General features: G+C 31.8%; 1 protein-coding gene across 1 annotated transcript in view; it reads left to right on the top strand.

Annotated features, from left to right (window-relative positions):
- LOC111394230 (pentatricopeptide repeat-containing protein At5g04810, chloroplastic) overlaps positions 1-5761 on the top strand; it is a 10502-nt gene extending 4741 nt beyond the window's left edge. The window contains exons 6-9 of the mRNA XM_023019989.1: positions 1901-2352; positions 3910-4205; positions 4559-4688; positions 5192-5761. Coding sequence (XP_022875757.1) covers positions 1901-2352; positions 3910-4205; positions 4559-4688; positions 5192-5710 — 1397 coding nt within the window. The 3' untranslated portion in view covers positions 5711-5761. The remainder of the gene's footprint in view (positions 1-1900; positions 2353-3909; positions 4206-4558; positions 4689-5191) is intronic.
- The last annotated feature ends 5986 nt before the right edge of the window (positions 5762-11747 follow it).

The raw sequence follows: 11747 nt of genomic DNA on the forward strand, positions 1-11747 counted from the left end.
CAAGGTTGACACTCCAGCGTACACTCCCCTCACGAGGGGATGGACCCCACGACAATAAAAAAATCTTGGGGTTTTCCATGTGAAGGGAGTGTCAATCGGAGTGTCAACCTCAGTGTACGTGTAGCAAAACTCACTTATTTACTTGTTTTCGTGGGATCTGATATTGTACTGTCTTCTTCTTTTGCTTTCTCTGCACCTTTTGTGAAGTTAGATTTTATTTGGATCGTAAAAGTAAATGTGTCAGCTACATTCAGGCTTGGTCTGGGATGTTTTGGACCACATCTTATTCAGTGATAGAGCAACTTGAATTTTAAATAAATGCACAAGTAGTGGGAAGAAGCTGTGTTCCGGATTAAAACTCATTGCCCTTTGACATTGTTGTTCATGAAATTATAAAAAAAACGGAAGGTTAAATGTGCTGTTGTTTATCTCATTTTTTATTATTTGTTGCTGTTGTTCAGCATTATTATTTGTAATCATCTTCAACCGCTTAGGATGTCAAAAGCTTAACCAGTTAGATCTTATATAGACTTACTAGAATACATTCTCCATTCTGTGTGCTCTCTTTTCTTCCTCTTCTATAAATCAATTTTTGTAAGCTCTTCATTTGTGATGTTGTTCAACTTTCTTACTATTTTAGAATGGTTTCTTTGTAAATCTCTTCCTAATCTTGTGTGTTCTAAGTTATTCTTTTGCCGCTTTTTAATCCCAAGTATCTTCTGTGCCTTATAAGTTAGTTTCTTCTGTTATGTTTGTGTACCTTCTTGCTTGACGGTATGTGACTAAAATGTATGTTCCAAACTTTTTGAAAAACTTAATACTTATCTTTATGCATTGTCCTGCCCACGGTTAAACACCCAATCTAGATATTAGGATCATAGGATTTTATGATCTCATAATTTTAAAAATGATCAGATCCTTTTATAGGATCTTAAATTTTAGAATATTAAAATCTCGTTGCTTGATTAGAATGACCCTAACAATCTTTCATTTCTTTATCATTATTGACTTTCAGCTTTATTTCAATGAACTAAGCAAGGTGGGTTGTTGAACACTTGAGCTATTTTCTTTTTGAATTAAAACGCAAATCAAACTAAATAGAGAGAGAAGGAAGCAATAACAAAATGACAAAAAAAAACCTTAGAATCCTTAACACGAAATCTGTTATCTCTCATTCTCTGTTGCCTCTTGTGGAAATTGATAGTTTCATTCATTCGTTCGTTCATGATATTTTTGAACTCTCTTCTTTCTACATGTTCTTCGATTACTTGTTAAGATAGCTCATTTGCATTTTGCTTTTTAATTTATATGTATTCTACTTTTTTTGTATTTTGGATTGAATTTCCAATTAGCTTGTTGGAAATCAATCGTAGAAGCAGAATTTGTTCTCTGGACTCATAATGTTGTTATTGTTAATCAGATTTATGTTTACGTGCAATTTATCCAAGGTGATTGGTTTCATAATTTTGTCATATTAAAAAATAATCTCAGTTAAATATAATTATAAATGTATAATTTGATTTCGGAATTTGGTTATGCATTTAATGAAGTTTTTATGTCTATTTGATTTTATTCGACTTTCGGTGCATTCAAAATTCAATTGTGAAGCTTTATAAAGTAGTTGCAACCTTGATTTTATTGTTTGATTTTAGTTAGTTATAATTGTTATTAAGATATTTGATATTTGTCGATGTTTGATATTTTAAATAATTAATAATATCTTATGATCCTCAATCTGATCCGCAAGACCCCTCCTCTGTTTTGATTAAAAATTACAATCCTGACAACCTTGGTCCTGCCATTTGCAAACTAAACCTGCTGAAAATTTGATAATTGCAACAATGTTTCGATCATTCATTTTAGTGTTACTGAAGTTGTTTCCTAGTGCTCAAACATTGTTAATCGTATTTTCCACTGTTGCAGGCAGGAAAAGTTTCCAAAGCTTTGGAAGTCTGTGACATGATGAAACTGTCAGGCATAAAGCATAACATGAAGACATACTCCATGTTGATCAACGGATTTATACAATTGAAAGATTTTGCTAACGCTTTCTCAATCTTTGAAGACGTAATAAGAGATGGTCTCAAGCCAGATGTTGTGCTTTACAATAACATTATAAGGGCATTTTGCAGTATGGGTAATGTTGACCGTGCTATTCGTACTGTTGAGGAAATGAGGAAGGAGAGGCACCACCCTACTTCAAGGACATTTATGCCTATTATTCATGCTTTTGCAAAAGCTGGAGAAACAAGAAAGGCACTCAATATGTTCAATATGATGAGGAGAAGCGGATGTATTCCAACTGTGCACACGTTTAATGCTCTGATTCTTGGCCTTGTTGAAAAGCGTCAGGTACATACTTAACATAAAGATTGAGTACAAGTTTTGGATTTTGCTGACACTTGATTAGATGCTCATATGCATGCTCTTTTTGGGTATTAATAGCCGTCACAAGATGAAGCATGAATATGGACGTAGGCAGATGCCACTTCGTGACAGTGTGCCTTTTTTTTATTAAGTTAGATAGTAGACACATGGGAGATATGTCAATTGAAATACTTAGAATTATACACTTTGATTTTGAATTTCGTGTGTTAATTTTTTTGAATTTGAGTGACTGTGTTCTGTTAAGATAACTTTGCGTTGTATTGTGTATTATTAGTCGCAATGGAATAAAAATATACACATATAAAGAAACATAAAGTGGATAATATGCCTCCACAAAATATACAGATTCCAAAATCAATACTGTAATTAAGCAATCGTTTCTGCCCCGATTAGGAAAGGGCCGGGGAAACTTTCTAGTTATAATTTTCCTGGATTGGGCTCCATTTTAATTTAGTGCATTTTTCTCTTTCTTCATTTTCATATGTACATTCTTTAATAAAATAATATTACGCGTAAACCTAAAACTTTTCCTTATTTTTTAACTATACATTCTTCAAAAATTACTATTTCAAAACACATTTTTCCCAAAACCTCTTTAAAATGGATCCCAAACAAAGGCTCTATAAACTCCACATGAAGTTCATATGTTCTTTTTGCTTTTGACTGTTTATGCTGCTAAAACTTTCGCCAATTTCGACATTTATTGGGGCTTTTCCCATCCTTGACATGTTGGGGCCGAGTATATTGCATGTCAGACTATATGAAATATAAAATGACCAGCTCGTTCTTTACTAGGCATCCAGACGAAAAATATAGGACTAACCAAGAGTCATGCCACACACTTGTTTTAGGCATGCCAGACTTGCCCAAGGCATGTTGGGGTTGTGTTCTTCACAGGTGAAAACTTTAAATAGTATAAAAAAGATATTACATTCCACGGGGCACACAAGACACGTGTATTGATGTGTCCAGGGCATGTGGGACACCAATACTTTAGGTGAAGTGTACATGCTTCACTGCAGTCACTTGCACGAAACATGGTCTTCATAACAGCTAGGCATGCATAGTTAGTAGTAGAAGATTGGGTATGAAATATGTGCATACTTAATGCTGAGCCTGCCTGAATCCTTGGGTGCCTCTTTGCAAAAGTACTTCTTTCTCTGGCTTCTATGAGAGCAAAGCAAACTTATTAATTGATTTAATTTGGCGAAGTCTTGTATAGATTTTAATATAACATGGCATTGATTTAGACTGCCATTTAGTGTTGCTGAAGATCATAAAATTTCCGTTCCTTTTTTTTTGCCTCCCTGCCATTGAAGTAAAGAACTATTTTTCTGGTTTATGAGATTTTCTCTATGATAGTTCTTGTAGAGTTTAATATCGCTATATGCTTATTGGCTCTTGTACCTGGTCAATTTATTGTATTTACAGTTCTGATGGCAAAAATTGAACTGTTCAACAATTTATATATTGAGATGTTGATACTGTTCAGTCATTCGTTTCGTCTTTCTTTGCTTACAGATGGAGAAGGCTGTGGAGATTTTGGATGAGATGTTGCTCGCAGGCATTAGTCCCAATGAGCACACATATACAACCATTATGCACGGTTATGCATCACTGGGTGATACTGGAAAAGCGTTTGAATATTTTTCGAAAATTAAAAGTGATGGGCTTGAACTCGACGTGTATACCTATGAGGCATTACTCAAGGCATGCTGTAAATCCGGAAGGATGCAAAGTGCTTTAGCTGTGACAAGAGAGATGAATGCTCAAAATATTCCTCGAAACACTTTTATCTACAACATATTGATTGATGGGTATGGATTTGGCTATATTTTAATCTATGTGCTTTAGCACGTGCATGTTTGCCTAAGCTTAAAATAAGAGAAGAAATTTTTACTTACAAACATGCGTATATAGGTACCTTTTCCTTTAGTTTTAAGTCAAAATACATTCCTGTCAAAATAATTAACTTATTTTCAATTTTTATCAATGAAAGAATCACTTATTTTACAACTAACTTATTTACTTCTAAGTGAACTTTTAATCTTAGCCAAATCTGCTCCTTATTTTCACTTTCTTTGCTTTTGCTACAACACTTCGCTCACTGCCAATCAGTGCAGAGGTTTTGATACATTCCTCGCATTCTTGGTTCTTTCTTTTCGTGCAGATGGGCTCGTAGAGGTGACATTTGGGAAGCTGCGGACTTGATGCAGCAAATGAGACAAGAAGGGGTTCAACCAGACATCCATACTTACACATCTTTTATAAATGCTTGTTGTAAAGCTGGGGATATGCTGGTAAGGACTATGTAACATTTTGGTGTTTACACTTCCATTGCTGTTAAATCATGTTTCCGATGGATATGTTTAAAATTTATTTAGTCGATGGTTTTTATTTACTTTGAATTAAAAGTGCTGATTATATTTCGTTGGACATTCCCTATGCTACTGTTCTTGAGATAAAATCATGTTTTTTATTGCTTAAAATATTATTCATATCGGCCCTGGGGTATGTTTGGTATGCAGAACGGGATTGGATGGAACAATAGACAATAGCATTTTTTTTTCTTTCCTTCTTTAATACTGTCTACTAGACTTCTAATGTTGAGTCCATTTTCATCTTATGAAAATATGCCATATAGTGGAGGTTGGTCGAGTGTATGATTTTCTTATCCGCGTTATTTCTCTTGTTGTGCTTTGAAATGGACTTGCATACCTTTTTCCTCTAGTGGTTGTGACTGACTTCATATTTCCCTGGACATTTATTCTCAAGTTTTTTTAAAATTATATTTTGTTTGCAGAGAGCAATGAAAACAGTTCAAGAGATGGAAGCACTAGGAGTGAAGCCTAATCTGAAAACCTATACAACGCTTATTCACGGGTGGGCTAGAGCATCTCTTCCCGAGAAGGCTTTGAAATGCTTTGAAGAGATGAAGCTGGCTCGTGTAAAGCCAGACAAGGCAGTATACCATTGCTTGATTACCTCATTGTTATCCCGAGCTACTGTTGCCGAAGATTATATTTACACAGGAATCGTGCGCATATGTGAAGAGATGGTGGAATGTGGTTTAACGGTTGACATGGGAACTGCAGTTCACTGGTCGAAGTGCTTGCGCAAGATTGAAAGGACAGGTGGCGGGATCACAGAAGCCCTTCAGAAGACTTTCCCTTCCGACTGGAATTCGCACAAAACTCTTAATGCTATTTCTGATATTTCTTACAATGATGATTCATTGGACGAGAACGATTATAACGATCGTTCTTTTTATAATAGTGATGCTGATTATGAGGATGACACAAACTTAGATGTAAGGATATGATATTGATTTAATAAATTGGGTGCTTATCGATTCGAGCAATTGTTGATGGTCTACTAACAAGATGGTAACTACCAGGTATTCATTCCTTGTCTCCATCTTTAGCCGTATAATTAGTCCATCAAGATTATGCAGGATTGTCTCAATATCTCTTATTTTTTCATGTTGTGAAATTTATGTGTAACTCTAGTTGTTTGAGCATGTTCAGCTAAGAAGGATAAGCTAGAATTTGATGCACAAGTGATTCTGGTCAATAGAAATTAAGGTCCCATGTATGCTGAATTGCTGCAGTTATTTATAATTATTTATTTGGAGAACATGCATAAATATGTAATGAAGTAGACGAAGAAACTTTCACCTCTTTGGGGAACCAGAAAGGACAAGATTTAAGCCATTGACTTCTACAATATGCAATATATTCTAATATGAGTAAAATTTCTGAGGATAGTTATTTATATTAAAATCTATTCTTAGCTTTAATTTATTCTTTTAAATAAAAATTGAAAAATGTTGGTCTCTGACTAATAGTTTCGAATATAACTATCTAGCGGTGCTGGAATACCTGTCTATGTGGCATTATTTGATAGTTTCAATTAAAATATTATGTGATAATATTATGTGATTTATTTATCCCTAAGTGCTATTGAAGACCTCCATGGCTATTCCCATATTTTTAAATGCTTTAAACTTTCACCAAATCTTGATTGAGTTATTGTTTAAATTCTGATTTGATGTAGGGGTAACTTATTCAATTATTAAAATTAATTGTTAACTTTGATTTAGATTAAAATTTAAATTTTAATCCGTATCAAATAGGGGCTTAATTGTGTCTTTCATTTAGGTCCCGTTTGATTCTCATTTTTTTTCAAAATGTATTTTTCTCTCTTTTCTTTTCAATCACACTCTTTATTAAAATAATATTATGGGGGGTGTTTGAGCCACATTATTTTAGTAATAATACATTCTTGAATAATGTACTGATAGAAAATGTGTGGTTAAAAAATAAGGAAAAGTTTTTAATTTGCGTGTAATATTATTTTATCGAAGAATGTGTGGTTAAAATTATGTCAAATCATTGTTTAAGAATGCATTTTTTTAGAATAATGTGGCTCAAACAGGCCCTATATGTAAATCAAAAACTTTTCATCCACACATTCTTCATCAATCTACTATTTTAAAATTCATTTTTCCTTAAAAATGGGTGTCAAACACCCTCTTGATAATATTTAGTGCTATCTAGACTAGTGTTGTTACACTAATAGTGTTAAATAGCGTTACTCAATAATTTCTTCTAAGTTAGATAATATACATTATCCCCTTAATGAACTCTTCTTCTATTGACAGAGGTTGAAGAAACTTATATGATCATCTTGAATTCTTCTTAGGTTTCGTAATCTTATTGTTTATTAGAGTTAAATGTTAATACGTAATTAAGAGATAATTATAATGATGGAAGGTGAAGGTAGCAAGTGCCTAATCTGTAGACGATTACCACAAATTACAAGTGAAGGTAGATAGGAGACAAAACAGTTCATATACGCATATTTTCTTTTTTCAAAAATCAATGTGATAATCTAAATTCTCAAGGATCCAACAAAAATTGTCAACCCTATAAACAAAGTAGGCAATATTCTTTTTACCCAAAAAAAATTAAAATATTCAAAACGTTAAATATAGGTTTTAAGAAAACATGTCTAAACTTCTTGAATTAAGGAATGAATGTTTGTTTCCGCCACTAGATGAAAAAATTAAGGAAATAAATCTAGAGTTGAGGGAAACTTAGGTGCGTTTATGTTTTGAAAGATTATTTTAAGATTCCAGAAAAGGCGTTTGGCTTGTTATTTTGAAAAACTTTTTCACAAAACAAAATACTAGAAAACACGTTTTGTTTAAAATTTTTAGAAATAATTTTATGACTTTTTTCAATTAATTTGACAATATAGTAAAACATATCAATTTTATGCTAATATGTGATAAAAAACCATAAATTTTAAAGTTGATAAAAAAAAAAAAAAGTAATCATTGTGATTATATCTCAACAATCGCATCGAAATCATCCGTAAATAATAAATTAAAAGAAAGGGGGGGAGAGAGAGAGATGGATATTTGTATTTAGGTAGATTTTGTGTGATTTTATTAATTATTTTAATTTGAGAAAATTTTAAGTTTATTTTCCTTGTTTTGAGTTTTTTTAGTATTTTCAATCAAGACGTCATAAAGTCATTTTGAGTTTTATATTATGAAATTTTCCTTATTTTCGAAAGCGCATTTTTTAAAATAATACATGTTTTAAGTGTTTTAGAAAATTAAAAATGACATCAAAATGATAAACCAAACGCATTCTTACCTCTTCTTTTCTTGGAGGATTGTATTGTAAATATTGTTAATTGCATTGATTAAGAACATGAGGTGCAGAGAAGAATTATGCTGCTTACACAGGGTCAATGACAAGGGCTTTTTAGTCCTTGCATGGGGTTTTTCTTACTGTCCAATGAAATGCTATCACGTATCCTTCTATTTTTTAACTCGGTCACTAATCCTATCCATGTAATATGGTTGGTGCAAAGAAGTTTTAATTTGACACCAAAAATATTAATTTTAGAGAGAGTATTAGAAAACGATATACACCATTGTTCGTGATATGTTTAGTAGTAAAGAGAAGTCGTGAGGGTGAGAAAAACGTTATACTAAAATATTAATTCGATTTAAAATAGCATAAATATATATTATAGCAAAAAGACGAGACAAAAATGGTAGAAATGTTATAAAAATATATATATATTTGTGATTGATCATCGTGTCATCTATATCTGGACACAAGGAAGTAGGGGACCTTTTTCTTCACCTTTTGTTGATGAGTTGCTATTCACATTACTTCCTACAATAGAAGTTAGTGTTAACAAGTTATCTATACTCAGGCCACATAAATGAAGTTTGAACAATTTCAGTAATAGTAGACATAACTCTTTCAACAAACTTTGTGCTTATTAACCATATAAAATTGATTGTCTAACCAAAATAATGAGATGATTTAATAAATTTAGCCATGTTTGGTTAATATAAAAATTATTTTTTTAGTAGATTTTTATAGAAATTGAGAGAGCGTGTAGTCGAAAAATTGTATGTCCTATAAAATGTGTAATTAAAATAAATTATTGACTTTGACTTAGATTTAATCGAATATTTTAGCTAAACCAAAATGCAGCGGCACATGTTTTCTTTCTACAAATAAAAAAATAATAATAATAATAAATGAATAAATAAATAAAGCCCTTTTGCTTCAACTCAATTATTTCAACAGTAGGTAGGCTTGCCCTTGACTATTATTGTTATTACATGTGTGTGGCAGTTGGTTTGCACTTAAATTTGTACTATTACAACATGAGCACATAGTATCAACAAATATTTCACACATTATTTTTTGTATTTATGTTTGATCATATGTTCAATCTAATTAATGTAGCTCACAGAAGATATTAAATTTTGGAGCATGATGGATAAACATTTTGCATGTCACTATTTCTTAATTCTAGTCAGTTCTATCTATTTTAACAATAGAAAAAATCTTAACTTAAGAAGCATTATTCACTTTTTTAAAAAATAATAAGAACCATGCTAGAGTAACAGGGGGGTTGACCACCCCCCTGACAAAACCCCACCAATATGGCCTCACCCCCCTATTGGTGGGGTTCTGTCATGGAGGCGATCAACTCCCTTGTTACACCAGCAATTTTCAAATAATATGCATGTCACAACAAAGGAAAGATTTAGACATTAATTAAGGCTTTTTTTTTTTGTGAATAATATTTCTCCACAAAAATTAAAAGTGAGTTATTTTCACCATAAAATTAAGTATTTCGCCCTTCATTATTTCTTAATTATATTCAGTCATATCTAATGCATGGTTAATGCATAAAAAAGATTTAGACATTGTGTGGCTTGCATTTATTTTCTTAAAGAAAATGTTGGCATATGACCCTTTCTTTATCATATTGTCTCATATTCAATCTAACATGCTCGTAGAACATCAAAAAGATTTAGACATTGAGACACTTATTTTCTTAAAGACATCGTCAATTCAAAAATTTTAGACAAGTTATTTCTATGATACAAACAAAATGTCTGGACTCTTCATAACAAATTCTCCATAACAAATTTTAAAGAACTATTTCTAAATGTTCAATGTCGAATCATATATAATTTAAATATTTATTTATGTAGCCATTCAATTAACATGCTATACTCACATAAGATATATTCAAATACCAAATTTTTGGTTATTTATAGTATCAATATGATATATGGTAGAAAAAGGTGATTTCATAGAGTCAACTTGATTAGTATATGTGAACTATTCAATTAATAGACAATTTCAATTATTGCCAGCAAATCATGTACCCTTAGCTAATAAAGTATGTTTAGACAAACAAAAATAATTGTTAGATATTTGTTCTTAGTTTTCTTGTCCTTTCTTTATTTTCCTCTTTTTTTCTTTCTTTTTTTTTTGATAAAAAATTTTGGCCGTATCAGAGCACCTTACTAATTTTCTATGCGCAATCCATTTCATAATAATTATTGTGGCATTGTAGCACGATAGTGAAAGGGCCCCAACCAAATTCAAAGCCCATATTCAGCACTCGACAAAAGAAAACAGTTATTTGATAATGAAGCAAGTCATATTGCTTAGAAGAACTTGGTGAATTCCTTCCATCAAACAGAGATTTGATTATACAATCGACAAATTGTTCAGTCTACTGTACAAAACAAATAATCAGCGGAGAAAATGCATCAAAGATTAGGGGAAGTATACCATAACCCTAGTAAAGAGATGTCACCTCAGCTTGATCAAACATTCATACCTCTTAAATAGTTTGGCAAGGGCAAGTGTGCTTGCATTTAATATCCCACATGATATTTGCCTCTTTTCTTGCCTATGTTGGAATTTTGCCCCAATGGACATACAATCATCTGCTTCTGGGGTGCCAACTTGTCCTTCACATATTACTGCGCCACAGTAATCAAATCAGATGGTCAGAAATGTTTACATCTAAAGACTGGTGCTATCGATCGAGAGAGAAATTTACTTCTTCATTTTGGAAAATTGTAGGGATGGGATTTTTTTTTTTTTTTTTTTTTTGGGTGATTGATTTATACCTGCACGTTCATTTTTCTTAGACTGGATGTATCAAAAAATGATGCACTCAAATAATTATTGCCAATTTCGAAAGAGATTTTGTCAGGGATAATGCTGTAATTTATGATTTCATAGGAATAAATGATAATTTATTTTGGAAAAAGTCATTTGTACACCATGATGTACAATCCCCTCACATATTGACGGACCCACATGAACTAAATATTTGTGGGTCCCCTTATTGTGAGGGGGATGTAAATGTGTACAGCTTTTAAAGCCATACACCAAGCAAAGTTTATTTATTTTTATTATCATCTAACATTAATCAATTTATTGTACTAAATATGTCATACACTACTATAGACTCTTCATGATAAGTACTATAATCCTCGTGAAAATTTATAGTGACCATTGTAACAGATAAAAAACCCTGTTATTTTATAATTTTTTTTTTTTTGGAAAAACAGTGTATTTATATTTTGTTCTAACCAATGTCACATGTCTAGTTTCTCAGAACCAACAAGAAAGAATTATTGTAATAGACTATAACATAAAAATCTTCAGTGTAGTTTGTGTAGATATTGTAATAATTCAGACATGAATTATACTAATGAATTATAAGGGGAAAAAAATAGATTATTGGATTCTTATCAAACAATGGGAAATTGCATTTAGCAGTCTGGCCACATTAAAAAATAGTAATGTTATTTGCAGTCGTTCACTTTCACATGTGATGATTAGTGATTTGATGTATTAATATGATAATTTTTAATTACCTTATGCATCAAATCATTAACCGTCACATGTAGGTCACATAGGTGACTACGATAATAAGTAAGAAGCATTATTCAAAAAAATACTGCTGCTTCCAATTGTTATGAGCTTGCATTTATATTGATTTAATAT

This window comes from Olea europaea, chromosome 5 (assembly GCF_002742605.1).
Source record: "Olea europaea var. sylvestris chromosome 5, O_europaea_v1, whole genome shotgun sequence".
Lineage (NCBI taxonomy): Eukaryota > Viridiplantae > Streptophyta > Magnoliopsida > Lamiales > Oleaceae > Olea > Olea europaea.